The sequence below is a fragment of the Lindgomyces ingoldianus genome, assembly GCF_010093535.1.
Source record: "Lindgomyces ingoldianus strain ATCC 200398 unplaced genomic scaffold BDR25scaffold_44, whole genome shotgun sequence".
In the NCBI taxonomy this organism is placed as follows: Eukaryota; Fungi; Ascomycota; class Dothideomycetes; order Pleosporales; family Lindgomycetaceae; genus Lindgomyces; species Lindgomyces ingoldianus.
The window spans coordinates 225,917-242,651 of NW_022985205.1; the positions used below are offsets into that span (position 1 = coordinate 225,917).

The 16,735-nt window shown below is 44.9% G+C and overlaps 6 protein-coding genes across 6 annotated transcripts; 4 read left to right on the top strand and 2 right to left on the bottom strand.

Moving 5' to 3' along the window:
• Window positions 1–285: 285 nt before the first annotated feature.
• BDR25DRAFT_242083 (uncharacterized protein) lies at window positions 286–681 on the top strand (the record flags this gene model as incomplete). Its single annotated transcript, XM_033685773.1, has 1 exon — window positions 286–681. One exon carries the CDS (start codon window positions 286–288, stop codon window positions 679–681), a length of 396 nt encoding a protein of 131 aa, XP_033541409.1.
• Window positions 682–1,827: 1,146 nt separating this feature from the next.
• Window positions 1,828–2,103, top strand: BDR25DRAFT_242107 (uncharacterized protein; the record flags this gene model as incomplete). The annotated part of the gene is made up of 1 exon (XM_033685774.1): window positions 1,828–2,103. The coding sequence occupies one exon, from the start codon at window positions 1,828–1,830 to the stop codon at window positions 2,101–2,103; it is 276 nt and encodes a 91-aa protein (XP_033541410.1).
• A 3,566-nt stretch (window positions 2,104–5,669) lies between these two features.
• BDR25DRAFT_396650 (uncharacterized protein) lies at window positions 5,670–7,377 on the bottom strand (the record flags this gene model as incomplete). The annotated part of the gene is made up of 5 exons (XM_033698453.1): window positions 5,670–5,680; window positions 5,712–5,806; window positions 5,849–5,878; window positions 5,912–6,165; window positions 6,229–7,377. 5 exons carry the CDS (start codon window positions 7,375–7,377, stop codon window positions 5,670–5,672), a joined length of 1,539 nt encoding a protein of 512 aa, XP_033541411.1.
• Window positions 7,378–7,417: 40 nt separating this feature from the next.
• BDR25DRAFT_396651 (NAD(P)-binding protein) lies at window positions 7,418–9,493 on the top strand (the record flags this gene model as incomplete). Its single annotated transcript, XM_033698454.1, has 10 exons — window positions 7,418–7,655; window positions 7,707–7,746; window positions 7,813–7,904; window positions 7,985–8,123; window positions 8,163–8,328; window positions 8,376–8,532; window positions 8,586–8,860; window positions 8,914–9,103; window positions 9,153–9,263; window positions 9,294–9,493. The coding sequence occupies 10 exons, from the start codon at window positions 7,418–7,420 to the stop codon at window positions 9,491–9,493; spliced, it is 1,608 nt and encodes a 535-aa protein (XP_033541412.1).
• A 120-nt stretch (window positions 9,494–9,613) lies between these two features.
• Window positions 9,614–11,387, top strand: BDR25DRAFT_361409 (uncharacterized protein; the record flags this gene model as incomplete). The annotated part of the gene is made up of 11 exons (XM_033696408.1): window positions 9,614–9,635; window positions 9,688–10,246; window positions 10,275–10,327; window positions 10,366–10,472; window positions 10,506–10,550; window positions 10,598–10,729; window positions 10,778–10,815; window positions 10,849–10,950; window positions 10,983–11,102; window positions 11,133–11,309; window positions 11,342–11,387. 11 exons carry the CDS (start codon window positions 9,614–9,616, stop codon window positions 11,385–11,387), a joined length of 1,401 nt encoding a protein of 466 aa, XP_033541413.1.
• Window positions 11,388–11,480: 93 nt separating this feature from the next.
• On the bottom strand, window positions 11,481–13,049 carry BDR25DRAFT_296506 (uncharacterized protein). Its single transcript, XM_033688927.1, has 5 exons — window positions 12,746–13,049; window positions 12,595–12,668; window positions 12,352–12,538; window positions 12,173–12,285; window positions 11,481–12,043 (listed from the first exon to the last, which is right to left on the bottom strand). The coding sequence occupies exons 1-5, from the start codon at window positions 12,870–12,872 to the stop codon at window positions 11,612–11,614; spliced, it is 933 nt and encodes a 310-aa protein (XP_033541414.1). The 5' UTR covers window positions 12,873–13,049; the 3' UTR covers window positions 11,481–11,611.
• Window positions 13,050–16,735: the final 3,686 nt, after the last annotated feature.

Here is a 16,735-nt window from a genome sequence, read left to right on the forward strand (position 1 = left end):
CAGAACTCTTCAACTTCACCCACTTCATCTACACCCAGCATGGCCATCTTAACCTTGTCTAAGAAACTCCTCATGATGGAGAGAGGCTCAAATGAAGCATCAAAGCAGATCTCGAGATCGTGGGGCTTTGAGACGTCTATTGACGTCATCCCCCGCTCGAGAGGTAAACCGTTGAGTTTCATCATCACCAGACCTCCCTCCTCTTCAAGATCACTCCACCATTCCACCATAGCCCGTGACACAACTAGTCTTCCACGTAGATAAATACCGCCTCTTGTCAACTTCATGAACCACTTTAGCAACACCACAAAAGAAACCACCAGCACTAATAATCCCAACATGGGCCAACTTAACTCGAAATTGGGCTCCGGCGCTGAGCAGGACCGGTACGGCTCGCACTTTGGAGTTGGCCATGATGGCATCGAGAAAATGAAACACGTCGCCGAATTCAAAGGAACTGGGGCCGAGCAAGAGCGTTATGAGAGCCACTTTGGCCTTGATCAAGACAAGGTTAAGGCCGCGACGCACGACCTCCTACACCGAAATGGATCAGGCGCTGAGCAAGACCGATACGAGGGACACTTCGGCCTCGGCGCTGATGGGGTCGAGAGAGCCAAACAACTCGCAAGCATGAAGGGTGTGGGCGCTGAGCAAGTATGTGCTCTCCGGTTTCTAACGTAACTCGTCTCACGTGCACTATAGGATCGGTATGGGGCGCACTTCAGTCTCGACCGAAGAAGTTAAGTCTGAAAATCTGTCGAACCAATGCAGAAGAGCGTCAAGGAGAATTCTCAGAAGAAATAAGCCCTTAGCTTCACCTAGGGCGAATGAGACACGGCTGGACACGACCCCCACACTACCCAATGTACAACAAAATTCAGAACTGCTCTGAACTCCAAATTTTAAACGAACTCCAAACAAATTTCTTTGCCTTAAAGCCTCCGTTAACCGCTTGTGCATTTCTTGGTGTCAAATTGCAGGTCAACCACAAAACTCTGCCCACCAATATGTACCTGCAGTCTCCTAGAAGGCCCACTTCCCTCCGCGGGTCAAATCCCGCAACCGGCCGGACTATCTGCAGGAACTAATTTTTGACAGCTATTTTTGATGCTTTTCTTACGTTTTACAAACTTTTCCGGTCAGATTTATTGCTCAGTCAGCTCCATGACATGCAGTTCATCTAATTCGACCAATCAGCGCTGAAGTCGTACCTCCATATCCTGCACAGAATTCTCTGCGGTGCCTCACCAAAGCGGTAATGTTCCCCTGATATGGAACATAATTCCCCAGATGAGCTCAGAATAAGCTATCATCTTCCAGGAAAAGATTTTCGCTAGCTTTCAGCCACTACCGTTTTCCCCATACATGCCATCTCGTGCCTACTCTTGGAAGATGGAGTCAGCTTCATATCCAGATCCGCCCCTCATTCGACTCTGGAGGAGACGTAACTGACAAATGCAAAGTGCCTTTCTATTCCTGGGTTGCATGACCACCATTTACACATGGCGTGAAGCAAAGCTGGAATGTATGTCAAATAAAGGCAATTGATAACTCAGGGCTCCAACTCTCCATCCATCATATAAGAATGGTTGCCCTCCCGAACGAGAACTAACTCCTCACGGCTGAAGTGCTACCCCTATCAAGAACACCAACGATCCTCTCCAATCTTCGACAACCATCACCATCACCACCATGAAGCTCACACTCGTTCTAAGTTCTCTCCTCATCACCCTTGCTACCGCTGCCCCTCTCGAAGCCCGAGCCGGTAAGCTCACCCCTTTCCTTTCCTCCCCACGGTCTAACCCCCCAGGCACGATCCGCGTCCAGATGTCAAACGACGCAACCGACACCGCAGTGCAAGCCAACATCAACGCAAACGGCAGCAAGGCTAGCATCAAATCGGCATTTGGCAATCTCGGCAATCCCGTGCAAGCAAACCGTGCGTTCATCGTCTCTGGGTCTGGTTCCTGCAAGGTGTTCTCGGATGCTGCAGCTACGAAGCAGGTTGGAGGAACGCTGAATTCAAATGGGAATAATGTGGATTTGACGGGTGGGAAAGGGGGTGTGGTGAATTTGAATAACGGGGTTATTGTTTGTCAGTGAGCGGGATCTGGTTGGTTTTTGGGGTGTCCACCATTGCATCAGCTATGACTGTTGGGCTTTTGAGTTCCTCCTAACTCTATTTTCGGGATGGACATGTGATTTCCCAAATGCATGTCACCTTCCCAAACGAAGTTCCCGGGAACATAAACCTCAGAATCTTGGCACAATTCCTGAAAGATATGTATCACCAAGACCGTTCAAGTATACGATCTGTGAGAAATCCAATTTACCTTACATTTTAACAAAACTTCGTCCGTCTAAATAGTCTCAATATTGCATGTATGAGTACGCCGTATCTATCGCATCTCTAGTCTAACAATGGGCTCACCTCCACGTTCCGACTTCGTCCGATAGGCATCACCATTCCTTCGGCCTTGTTTAGTCGTTTGTTAGAATCCTCCATCTCTCAAAAAATCAAATCAGGAAATCCACACTGATGACATTTCGCCGCGGAAATTCCCTCAGCTCCACTTAGTTCTCTCCAGACTTGGCAACAATTAAGTCAACTTGTTAACTTAACTTAATTAACTTAATAGTATTAAGTTAATTAAGTTAAGCATAGAAGCTAAATTTATTAAGTTAATTAAGCAAATCTTGCTTACTTAATTAACTTAATTAACAGACTTAATAAGCTGCAATATTATAGGTTTTACTAGGGGATTACTAAAGGTTACAGTATCTTCTAGTACGTAGAGTAGTAAATTCTAGTTACAGCTACTAAGGTAGTACCTTACTGCCTACCTAATAGAGCTTAGCGTCTTCTATTCTGCTAACATAAAAGCTTACTGCCTACTTAGTAGAGCTTAGTGCCTATTTAAACTTATTATAACTTTAACATGTTATCTTGCCTACTTTACTAACACTTATCTCTATTAATACTAATACCCTCTTTATTAATATAGCGTTGCCTAATTATATAGAGGGCATAAATAGTAACTTTATCTAAGTTTTTAGCTAGCAGCTTAAAAGCATAGTGTTATAAACTATTTTTAAAGATAGCGCTACTAATATAGCTACTAACACATTACTAAAGCTTAACGCTAATAAAAGCTTTATAAGTAAGTTATAATTAACTACTAATAGTAATATTAATAATAATAATAATAATAATTATAATAGCATTAACTAGCTATGCTTATTAAGTTATTATAAGCTACCCTACACACTAAAGCGCAGTTAAAAGAGCTAGGTTTAGCAATATAGATATTGCCTTTAGCATTAAAAGCAACAACGCCTATATTAGCTTTACTATTACTACTATACTTATAAGTAACTTAATAGCTTTTATTAAGCTAATTTATTAACTATATTAATTACACGCTATTTTAGAGAGCATAAAGCTAGCTATAGCATTAATAAGAACAGCAAAAAGTCTACTTACTGCGTTATAATAACATCCTCTACATAATCCTCTCTACTTGCCTATATCTATTATAAAGGCTTTAAAGTATTATAAAGTGTTACTAATTTTATTATATTAAGCTTTTTATATATAACTTTTTTATAGTTAGTACTTAATTAAGTAGTAGCTAATAACTAGGCACTTTTTATAATTAAAGGCGCAGCTTTTTATAACATGTTATAGCAGGCTAACTTGTTAGCAGAGACAGAGCTTTAGAGATCCTATAATACCTTACAAGCCTATATAATTACTAAGTATAAGTCTTACATGCCTACTATTATTAATTACCTATGTAACGCGTAATTAGCTATTTATATCTTCTTTAATAATTAAATATTAATAAGTAGTAAATAAGTGTTAATAAGTATTTATATCTACTACCTTAATAGTAATAGTAAGCCTTATAATTATGTATTAAGCCTACCTTTATTAATAGGCTAGCATATAGGTGTTAATATTACTACTGTTATTAATACTATACTTAAAAGCTTTAAGATATCTGTGTGTAACTTAGGCTACTTTATCTTTAATAATGCTACTAATAATAACACTACTATTAACACCCTAGCTATTAAATACAGCTTTAACGCCTATTATTAACGCCTATGTTATGCCTACTATATAATTAATTTTACTACCTAATAAATTATATTTAGTAAAGATTAAAAAGTGTTTAATAACATAAAAAAGCACTTAAATAATAAGGCAGCTTTTTTTAATAAGTAGTAGTAGGTAGGCCCTTTAGGTGTTCTAATTAATGTTATTACCTTTATCTATACACTGCAAGCTTACTAGCTTCTTAAATAATGCTAGGTAGCCTACAACACTTAATTAAATAGTAATAGTAAGGTAAAGACACTAAAGATTATTAAGCTAGTAAAAATAAAATAAAACTTTTATTATAATTATTTTTTACACATACTTAAGCTTTATATGCTTTTTAATAACTATATTAACTATAAGCTTATTAAGTACTAATACTAAAGCACTTATTAACACTTATAACTACTTAATCTTAAGCAGTGTTACTTTATCTAAAAGAATAGCCTTAGTGTAAAAAATTAGGCAATAATTATAAAGTATTATAAAATTTTATAACTCTTTAAAAAGGCTACTATTTGTATAGAGAGCAGAGGCGTAGCTAGTATGTTAAAAGTAATATAGAAAGTTTTACCTACGCTTACCTAGCTTTTTACTACCCTTAATAATATGCTTTATTAATATAATAATGTTAACTTTAACAATATTAATACTTTAAAAGACTATATAAAAGCTACTTATAATATAGCTTATATAAAGATCTATAAGTATCTGCATAAGTTAAAGAATACTCTAGTATATTACACAGCCTACTGTCTCTACCTGCGCATAAAAGGCTACATAAATAAAGTGTAAAAAGTGCCTTATAATTATAATAAAAAGCTTTATATAGGGCCTTACTTTTATAAAGGCTAGCTAGATAATTACTACATTAGCTTTTAACACTTATAAGTAGAGTTTAAAGATGCTACCTCTCTAATTAGTACGCTAGAGCTACTACTAAAGAAGGCGTGTACTAGGCTGTCTAAAAGCTAGTTAGACTTTATAAGAGCTACTTTATAAAGTAATAACACACACTTATTTTTTTACTATAATAAGTTTAAGTAGTAGATAATTAAGTTACTTATACTAAAAAAGTCTCTATTTACACGCAATCTAATTATCTACTAGATTAGAAAAGCTAACAAGTACTCTATCTTATTATGCTTTACTTTTATAGTCCTTAGTATCTCTGCTATAGCTACTAACTATAAGAGGACTTTTTCTAAATTAGGTAATTTATTAAAGATAAAATAATTATGCATAAAAGTAGATCTCTTATCTACTTTATAATTACTATGTAGCTAGAAGCGCCTTAGCTTAAAGCCTATAACAGCATTAAACAGTCCCTATAATAACAGTATTTTTTCTAAAGAGCTTAAGACTATCTATAATATCTATAGTTAATTTAATACACTGTAACTACGCTGTAAAGCTATTAATTAAGTTAAGTTAATTAATTAAGCTAGCCTTTTTTAGGGCTATTAAGTTAATTAAGTTAAGCAAAAGCTGCTAAATCTGTTAATTAATTAAGCTATTTACCTTAACTTGATTGACTTGATTGTTGCCAACTCTAGTTCTCTCATTACCAGACTTCTTCACGACTTCACGGGGAGATGATACGTACTCTCTTGGTAACTGTAGCTGGTCGTGCCTATAATTGCGGCCATGAAGACACCGCAGAAATCGAGAGTATGCTCATTGCAATATCTACCCTCGACGCTTCAGACACGGGTAAACAACCTCGTAGAAGCTAGTTGTCACCTCGAACAGCCTTTCCAATTGATTAGGAACCTGAATCTGGGTCAGATGTGGGAAGGCATCGACAATAAGTCGCCAGTTGAGGTTGCACACTTAAAGGAGGAAACCGGCCGTGATATGGGTCTTGAAGGCGTCGCTGCACTAGGTTTCGTACGGCTACCTTCATAGCCAAAACTCAGAAATAAACACAATTGAAATGCACTGGCGCATTTACAGAAACGGTGTAACTTAGTCGATTGAACGAGTCCGAACCTACACCTCTTGGAATCCTTGATACTGAATAAATGGCTACCGAGATTGACGTCTAGGAAATAGAAAGACTGTATTCAAGTCGGTTCGTGCGGTGGAGAGGGTGTGGCATAGTATTAAGCAACGCTAATTACGGATGCCCTGAGAGCATCGGGAATCGCTCCCCGAAGAACAGCTGGGCCATGGCCAAGGCATACTGATACCATAGCCACTTCCTGGAGGAACTTGGGTGTGCTTATAGTCAGAAGACGCCGGGAATCCGTTCGGGTTTCACTAGAGGGTGCTGAGTGGTTATAGGTCGAATATTGGGTGAAGTCGCTTCCGGCAAAGAAAGAGTCGAAATTATAGGGATTCTGGTAGGCTGAGATCCTTCCTTCTAACCCTGGTAACCTTGATGTATTGAAGCCCGCTACGTTTAGAGGAGGTAGAATTTCTCCATAAGGCATTGTGGTATCCGGAAAGCTTGCTAGCATGGAAATTGTCTGGAGGTTGAACTCGAAGGCACCAAGGCCCTGGAGGTAGCTTTTCAGATCAAAAGCCCCAACATAATGGTCCTTTAAGGCGGGAGCGTACGGAATATAAAGGCCAGGCTGGTTCCCTTTACGCAAGTGGGGGAGAGACTGTATTGTAGGCTTACCCTCAACCTCGGACGATGCACTAAACGTCGAGGTTGCAAACCCTAGGGAAGGTAGTTCGCTGACCCCAGGGCCAAGGTACCAGCGTATAATGAAGGACAGCTCTTCTTTTGTGAAATCAGTAAGGGCGTATTGGAACATGGACTGCGTAACATCGTGGGAGAACCCGTGAAGGCCTGGGTCGACAAGTGCATCGTAGGCGATTTGGAGCGAGCTCCGTATAACATCTACACCAAAACCAAATGACCGATAAGACAGCGATCGCGAAATGATGCTTGGTGGAACAACACGAGGAGCGATCGTCCATGGGCCGTACGATAACCAACTATCTCCGAACTGTCGTCGATGAAGGAGAGGCCATATCGATGCCGCTTTCCAGCCAGTTGGTGGCCCTGCGTGTCTAGATGAGCGAGAAGCGAGCATGACCGAAGTTGGGGTGCGTCGGTCGAATTGTGCAAAGGTATTTTCGGACAGGCTGTGAAGCGCTTGAGCGTCTCGGTCGTTACCCTCTTCGTTCAATGTTGCAACTCGAGCTAATTCTACGAAAGTTTTTAAAGATTGTCGTAGTTGAGACACGATGCTGGAGTCGACGCGAATTATGTCGCTCTTCAATAACGTCTCAGCGAGCCTGCTATGTTCAACGCTCATTCTCTCGATGACATCTCCCAGTTCTTTTATGCGCTCATCAATGGAAGCCGCATCAACCTGCTTGCGTGCCCGAAACGCATGCTGCGCTCGCCGGACACGCTCCCTGCGTTTCTGCGGCAAATTAGCGAAGAGTCAAATGGGAGAGACAGCACAAATTACCTCTGCGGCAACATCTCCATCGAACTCTTTGAGAGGTCGACCTCTTTTCTTCGTTGTTCTTTCCATATTTCCAACTGGTGTTAGAAGATGCAATCTGTCCTCGCTTTCGAGTCAGGCCAGTGACGACACGCTAATAAAGCTATTAACTATTGCACTGCTTTGATAATCAGTAGAAATGCGATTTGGGCTGCTCCATGCAACTCCTCAGACGTAAGAACCTCATTGACCTGTGGCATTAGATCATATGCTGATTAATCCATTCACTTGTGTGATCAGTAATCTCGCTGCCAGCGCCACCTCTCCCAGGCACTCCGGCCCGTTGTACTTCAGAAGCGATGGAACAAAACCTATTGATCAATGGCAGTGTCGTAAGCCGTTAAACAGAGGCTATGCTAGCCTTTTAGGTCATGATTAGAGAGGAGAGGAGAGTATGGTGCGAGGTGATCAGAAAACCAACAGCACATGTCAACGATTTCGCTTCGCTCGGGCTACTCAGGCGATTTTAATACTCTCCGACTCGCATCACCAATTCATACCTCAACCACTATTTTGAGAGATTTCGCCGCGGAAGGGTTATATTTCCCGTTGTAGATTTCTGATTATCAACATGGCGGCTGCTTTGGAAGCAGATTCGGTGATAATCTCAATTCACCTCATTGTGCTGCCAATGAGGCTGGCACTCATGTGGGATATATATTCCTTCATTCACAGCCTAATTCTTCTCTCTCCAGTCCTCCAGCCTCTATCTCTATTCTATTATTTCCTAAATTTACTCCAAACCACTCAATTCTTGTCTCAGATCTGCAAATTTCAATATAATGGCAGACTTCGCCGATCAGGATGCGCTCACACGGCCGCATCAGTTCACACCGACCATGCACCGCGCTGTCTATCCAGCCATCTCATCAAAGAATCCTAAACTCAATGCAGCTGGAAAAAATGTCCTTGTTACTGGAGCTACGCGCGGCATAGGCAAGGCAAGTTCCCCCAACCTTCGTCCAAGAAGCATTTCATTAATCATCCCTAGGCGATCGCCCTATCTTGGGCAGAGGCCGGCGCATCCGGAATCGTCATCACTGGCCGAGCGAAAGACCTTCTCACTCAAGTCTCAGACGAGATCAAACGTATTGCGCCAACAGCAAAGGTAGTCGCATTGACATCCGAAGCTACGTCCGAAAACGACACAAAGAGGCTGTGGGAGAAAGTCAAAGCTGAGATCGGCGTCATCGACGTGCTCATCTGCAATGCTGGCGTCTTTGGCGAGAATGATTTGGGAATGCCAGTTACAGGAAAGATTAGCCCATCTCAATGGTGGGAAAATATGGTGCGCCGACCCATTTCAACACATTTAGACACCCATCACTGATTGAATGATAGGAAGTCAACATCCGCGGCCCGTACCTTCACATCTACAACTTCCTCCAACAGTTCATTGTCATTGGCAAAGAACCAACTGGAACAATCATCATCCTCAGCTCTGGCGTGGCCTCGATGATTATCCCCGGTGCCTCTGCGTACACCATCAGCAAGCTTGTCGGCCTGAAACTCGCAGAACAGTTGAACGCTGGTAAGGCTGATCCTTCTCGCAGGTGATATCCGTAGCTAATTCTCGCAAGAACATCCAAATGTCCGCTCTTTCGGCATCCATCCTGGCTTGGTCCGGACAAATATGAAAATCGACGCGTTTGATGCAATGGCTATTGATCCTCGTAAGTTTCCCGTTTCAAGTAAGAACAACTTGAACTGATATCACCAAGCCGAAATGACTGGCGGTCTATCATTATATCTCTCCACACCGCGTGCTGACTACCTCCGTGGGGGCTATGTGACTGTGAACTGGGATGTTGAAGAGATGGAGAAACACGCAGAAGAGATTAAAGAGAAGAAGCTTCTAGGCACTTCGTTCCTCAACGCTAAGTTGGGCCCTGAGGGACATCCTTTTGAGGGCTCGACTTGATCAGCTCGTTTCTAGTCTTGATTGTCTAGGCCTCGTCGCTCTTTTTGAAACTCATTTATCGCTTACTTTCGGTTGAATTATATAATCTATGACAATTCGTCACTCACTCGTTCTCATTTTATGATCGCCGATGCGGTCTCGAGTCACCACGTTACTCTATACGACTCTTCCCCTGTAATTGCTGACATTTGCAGACTATATCACACCCTTCCCGCACTGTCATGAAGACCATACTATCACCTCCCCCTTCCATCGCTATGCCCCAGCCCAATATCAACACACCGCCTCCATAACCCACGCAAACGCCCGCCACTACACCCCTACCAACAACCCTCCACAATCACGATGCACACACCAAGACCCTTCATTTCCTTCCTCACACCGAGGATCCTGCGCCCCTTCCCCCATCCCCGACCTTCCACCCACCTCCCCCTCCACCACCAACACCGATGACGACGATTACTACTACTACGACACCGATGAGGCCGTAACCGGGCTCTCGCCCACCGAACACCAAACGTCGAAACATGAGCCGCCCGTATTGCCGCACAAGGAGATGCCGACCACCAACCCGAATGCTCCCGCGAATAACGCGACTCAAGAGGACGAGATTAGTGGTAGGGTTTGTGAAAAGGTCGAGGCGGAAGGGATCGGGCGTGAATCCATAAACGCAGAGATATTATGGGATGCAAAGAAACAGCGAGAGAGGTCGGCGAAATCTCGAATTTTGCGGATCATGGATATTGGGCGAGAGTGAGGCCGTATACGTGGAGTCATTGAGAGTGGGACGGCTGACTATAGATGTGACTGACAAAGAAAGGAGGGAAGTTATTGGTGAGGTTGAGGGGGTGGGTGGAAGCTGGGTGGGATAGCAAATTTGGAATGGGGGAGGGGAATACATGGATGGATGGAATGGGATGATGTTGACGTTTTGATGGGGAAGTTTAGGGGGGATAGTGAAGGGTGGGGTGGATGTTTTGTGAGGATGGAGGGTAGGAATGCGTGGGTTTAGATTGAATATGTGGATGTTGAGGCGAAGAATGTAGAGACTGAGATAGTGAAGCAAGTAGGTAAGACTACCGAAAGTGTTGCGCAGCATACCAGTCAGTAGGTGGGTCGAGTGGGCTATTCTCGGAGCTACAACGATTTCCTCGGTTTAGCTTTTCGAGGTGTTGCTATGAGTGGAAGATATTTCTGAAGGTGGTAAACGTTGACTTCAGCGTCAAAGGATGGGAAGTCAGCTATGCTTCATATTATGTGATAAGATGCAGCGCCATCCGTCAGTACATCCGCCCGTACAGTACTGCAGTACATCAAATTTAGTACTGGCTAGTACGTATAGAGGTTGTTGTCAGTACAGTAACTATATTTGAGGCACTGTCACTAGCCGTTTACGGTAGTATTAGGTTAAATACTCCGTACAGTACAGTACAATCTACCAATTCATCCGTTATAGAGTAGTGCTAGTCACCCTCTCTCATCAACTCAGTACAGTTGGTACTCGCAAGCAGGCTGAACAGTACAGCACAACATACAGCCTCAAAACTACTCCGTTACGTACGGAAGTCAACACTGCTCCTATGTCTTCCTCATACCGTCGCATCCCTTCGTCAAACATCTCGACCCATTCGACCTGTAGGAACTCTGCAACAGAGGCCTTCGGCGGTCCTGCTCGCCCGGACCGAGTGCGAGCGCGAGAGAGACCGAGACCGTGGATGCGTTTCAACGAAAACAAGCTCGAAACCCTCCCACTGATCTGGCACCCACTCATTGAATCGTCTCTACAACTACAGTTAGAACGAATCACCCTTACGCAGTCCTCAAGAAAACAACTTCAGAAATGTGTAGTGATGTAGAATTCAATGTCCGGAACGCCACACCTCACCCAAGCTAATTGCTGCATATGCTATTCGTAAACGCCCAAGATCAGATCGTAAACTTTACAATACATACATCTGAGACTGCGCCTGGCTCACATGGGTATCTTACAGATTGGTCTCTGCGCCATCTCCCCCATCGTAGGTAGCGTAGCAGACAACCTAAAACATTATGAGCGTGACAACGCCTCCAAGCATCAACATGAAAGCACCCCACGCACCCCCTCTCGCTCCGGGGGTATCAAAACGCCCTCCCCGGCGTCCCCGGCGGCTCCATTCGTCCGGGATAGTAACTCCTCTCCGGCTCAGGAGCCACCCTATCACTCATATACCCCCATTCCTGACCCCCGCCCTCCAGCTCCTCTTCCTTCTCCTTTGCTTCCTTCCTCTTCCTCTGCTCCTCCAACAAAACCTTCTTAATCGCCCGCATCTTATACCAAATCCATCCCGCCATAATAATCGTAACAACGAACACAGCACCAAACATTACTATCTTCTCTACGTTGTCGTTTTTCTCTTGGATGAGCAGGACGCCGAGGTAGACGAGGAAGATTTGTTTTGGAAGCGAAATGAAGGTCGCGATGACGAAGAACCAGAACTTGACGTCACAGGTGGAGAAGACGGCGGTAGAGAAGTGGGCCGGGATGGCGGAAAAGCGGATTACTAGGACGATCTGGGAAGGGGGTTGAGTTAGTTTTGGAGTGCTTTAATTGAGTTGCAGGGTGCGAGTGCTATAGAGGGGGCAAAGGGTACGAGTACGTAGGAGTTGGAGAATGTGCGCGAATGATAGTTGGAAACATACCCAAAATCCCCCGTCTCTCGTCAAGCGCGCCAGCGCGCCGTAGTTTAGATTTGTCCGCTCAAGTTTTGCGGCTCGGCGACGTAGCGCATACTTGAATGCGAACCATGTACCGACTATGACGCACCCGGGTAGTCAGCGCCTGAGTGCATGTAACGCGATAGATAGGCGGTGGTACTTACTTTCGCCGATGAAGGTACCGGCTGCAACAATAGCGAAGCCGATCCACAGGCCGTACACAACACCGCATAGTACTGCTATGATCTCATGGCCGAATAGCGGTGGAAATGATATGATAATCAATATCGCGACTGGAATAAGCCATCCCGCTGGGAGGTCGCGGACTTTCTCTGAGAAGGGGCGGAGTTTCTATATCGGGTCCCGTTAGTATAGGTCGTGATAATTAAGGTATGAGCAAGACTTGCCATCACGACTTCATTGTGATGTATTGTCAACATCGCTGTCGCGACACCGATTGCAATAAACAGGATATGCCATGCTAATCCCCAAAGTTAAACATTAGTTTCATTTCTTGCCCGATCATCAGGGTTCGGGTCTGCTCAAGCTCCCACATACGTATGTACTTAGGCGACAAGAAGATCTTCTTCCAATTCACCGGCCGATATTCCGTCTCTTCTGGTGGACCACCCTTCCTCTTTCTCTCTCCCTGCCCCATCCTAGTCATCTCGATATCTTCTGGCATCGCATCAATATACTACCCCTCGAAGGGTGGACGTGGGTACGGTCGGTGGAGGAAAAGGCCAGAGGAATGACCAAAACGAAGAGACGTCAAAACCAAACGCGAAAGGAATACCAGAAAGTGACGAGGGAACAACCAATATTAAGGGAGGCGAGCGCAGGGGCTGAGCATGAATGGTGGTGTTGCTCCCTGAATCTGAAACCGGCGAGTGCCCCTGCCGGCGCTACATAAAAAGGCCAATCACCTTGTCACGACTACGCGTCTTCCAAATCTTGCAGCATTAGCGCCCGCCTCTCAGCCCTCTCGCTTCGTTTCGGCGGTTGGGGACGCAGGGGTATAGGCGATCCTGTACTTTCGTTGAGAGGGATTCTTCCGCTGAATCTTGTATGAGCGACGTTTTTCTACCAAACGGACATGGGCTCTCGACCAGCCAAGGACTCCGCCAAGCATCGCTATACCTGGTCGAGAATTCAATTCGCCTTATGATCTGTTTTGGGAATTTTCCTAACGCCTTGAGTTCCCGGGAGCCCTGAAACACTCTGTCTGTAGCACTTCCAACGTTGACGTGGATCTGGATAGGAAGTGAGAGCCGGAGAGGTGGAGGTTTCTCGGGCGCCTTTGTGTTTCGCTGCAGAATCTGAGTTTTTGCAACATAGTCGATACGGAACAGCAGGCTCATCCTAGAGAAAAGAGAAACGATGTAGCGTTGTCACTAAACCGGCCGGTATTCTGTCGGCGCGGTGTGTGATGTCGAGATTCGGACAAAAACAGGACAAATCGAAGCAAGAGCGAGCTACAAGATTGCGAAAGTAAAGGACGAGAAAGACGAATGATGGAGCGAGAAAGAGGAGGCGTGTGTCTTATAAACGCTCCATAAGAGTCTGATCCATTCGGGTGCCTACCCTTTGGGAGTTTCGCTGCAACACCCCGCTATTTTGTACTCGTTCATGTAAAAGTTCATAGAGTTAACAGCTGCATCTCCTGTATGTCTTGCTTCTACGTTTTCTTTATTATTACCTTGCTCTTGTGATCGATTGAGTTCCTATTCAACAGAATTGGCAGTATAGATATCCCAAAAAGCTCGAATCTATCTAGCACCTCAATTTTCTCGATTATTACCTGTACCATCGTGATCGCTCCATTCTCCTGGGTCAAGCATCTCATTCTCTTTCCAACTCACCTTTCTATGCAACTTCGGATATATATATAAGCCTTAGCGGCTGCGTCATCTAGTCCCCCACTTCCAACTCGACGACGGTCCTCGATAGCTGCTCCACCACCCAATATAAATTCATATTATCCCTTGGAAGGCGGCTCCAGGACTGTTTAACTGGGATCGGGTCCGAGCGGTTCACAAAAAAAAGGGTAAAACAAAATCAAGTCGGTCCGGGGGCAATCGCGTTCAAACCCAAAGAATTGAAGAGTACCTACCAAAGCGATAACAGGAAAAGAGTGCCTTTGGAGCCTTAAAAACCTCCTGATTCTGCACATTTATTACGACAGGTTTGCTCCGTCCAATTGACCATTATCTCCTAGTCAATCTTATACTCAGCCCAACAGGGATCGCACAGTTGCTGGTGATCTCGTTTCCCGGCTGTGAGGACATAGTCGGAGGACATGTCTTGGCCATCCCACGATGAGGAGTTGCTGGAGTTGCGGTAGGAGTAAGAAGGAAATAATCCGTGTCTAGAGCGCTTTAAACTGCCTGCTAAGAGCTGGTGTAAGAGAATTGACAGATGGTATTAGATGTATTAAGGAAGGTGGTAATGACGAGCAAATACGAATGAGCCGGTGTATGAGGTAAGGTTAGGTGAGTCGTGGTGTTGTATTCAGTGCGCTTCCTGGCGTAAGTTTGTTATGGGGGCCTCCGCTGGTAACTTCCTACTAAATTGGGCGGACTTGGACTATAGCCACAACTTAAGTTGGTGGATCGTGACCCTGATGAGAGGCCTCTGTAAATCCGCCACTGTAATGCTTCTGCTCCTTCCTTGCCGTGACTTGAGGTTTCCGGTAAAGTTGGACATCTGTCTATTGCTCATTTGTCTACAAAGATCAAAAGGGGTTGGTTCTAGCTTAGGACTATGACCTTTAGTTGATGGCGTTACAAGAAGATCAAAGGCTTAAGGACATTGACTCTGCATCTTTGTTTGCGGCACCGACCCAAGCATCACAATAAGAATACTGAAAATATCAAATAACCGGCCCCCATCTAATGGGGGCCTTGATACCAAGCCACAATAAAGATCTAAGCCATTTACCACCTCGTTTAGGCTTCTCCTCCTCCATACTCTCTATCCTTGTCACATCCCAAGCCTACCTAGCCATTCTAGGAGACACTGTGTTCATATCATTCTTGATCACCCGCAGACTGATCTTGAGTTGCTCTTGTCTCCTCGTTTTCTGTCCTCTATTCCATATCGTCTGCTGCCCTAGGAGGGCTGCTTCCTCTTGCACCATTCCAGTCCTCTCAGTGCCGGTTCCCTCAGTGCCGCTCTCCTCTGACACCATTTGCCAGTCATCTTAGTGAATTTTACCGTGGAATCCAGGGGGTTGTGTTTCGGCTTCAAGTCCTGGTCCTTTGATAGCATGATGATATCCAAAACGCATATGTTAAAAGGGTGGCGAATGGTGGCCATAAATACGAAAAAGGCACTAACATACCTTTTAAAGCACTTTTGCATATGAAGACTCGATGTGAAGTGGCAGCCGTCCGTTAACCACCGTATCATTCACGCGAGGGCCCCTAAAACGCACTGTATGCATACTGCAAATGGACGGCCTCTCTACATTACTGCTAAATTAAATGATCACCACTCTTCATATCCTAGGATTCCATATCCTAAGGCTTCGAGAGTGGGTAACGTCTGTCGTTCGATATCGGTTTCTACCGCCCCGATTTCCTCCAATGACCTGTCAGCCATGTTTTCCGCCGCTATTCGGAGCTTTATTATCGCTGCCCCCTACGTGCACTCGTGCGCTCATCCTCATATGTCTCATTCGGAGCCCATGTATTGTTAAATACATGGGAGAGATCGTCCCTTCCTTGGTCTTTACGGTGGTTCGCCTTGTTGTCGCGTATCATCTCCATATTTTCTGCGGCGTTTGAAGATCCTGCATTCCTTGGGGTGGGTCGTTTAGGTTGGCCCGCCGGCTTGATGCCATTGCGAACAATCTGGCTGGTATCTGAAGAGTTCGAGTCACCCCTTGCGATGAAATTTTGCTCGGAAGGTAGATCCTTCGTTGGCACTTTATGCACCCACGTATTCCGTAGCGAGTTGTTGTGATTGATTAGCGAGGAAAGAGCGATGTGGCGGGTTTCTGAGAGCCTACTTTCTAGACAGGGCAGCATGGGTTAAGTGCGACGAGGGATTATTACTAGGATACGTTGGTAAGGAATTCGCTTTGACTTTGGCGCGGTTCATGCCGGGTCATGGCTCCTCCCTGGGTCACTCACATGGACGATGGCCCCGTCCAGTTGACTGACCCAAAAATGAAGAAAAGGGCTTAGAGTGTGGGGCGTCGGCGCTTCAAACTCCCTAAGGTCAACAACATTGGGATGTTTTGTGAAGGGGGCTTTCCACTAGTGGGCCGAGATTAACACAGTCACAGTTTCTGGTCCAGGCACACCCTTGGGAGTATGTAAACGCCTACGTGGCTGCACCACAAGAACACTTAATCTAGACGCCCGCCAGCAACCAACTTCCCCCCAGCCCTCTGTGTGACTCTTCAACTTTGGATTCGGCCTGACTCCTGACTACTTCCCCCCTCGAAATGCGGCGAAAGATTCATAGCAATCTCGTTTGTACAATTCACGCGGCTGACTTGACACCCCATAGTGCAGTAGCGGCATGCTAAGCCAGGAATCA

Coding starts and splice junctions, on each gene's coding strand:
- BDR25DRAFT_296506 (XM_033688927.1), bottom strand. CDS start 12,872: ATGCCAGAAGATATCGAGATGACTAGGATGGGGCAGGGAGAGAGAAAG. Junction 12,286..12,351: donor CGGTACCTTCATCGGCGAAA/GTAAGTACCACC, acceptor GGTGCGTCATAG/TCGGTACATGGTTCGCATTC. Junction 12,044..12,172: donor CGAGAGACGGGGGATTTTGG/GTATGTTTCCAA, acceptor CCCCCTTCCCAG/ATCGTCCTAGTAATCCGCTT.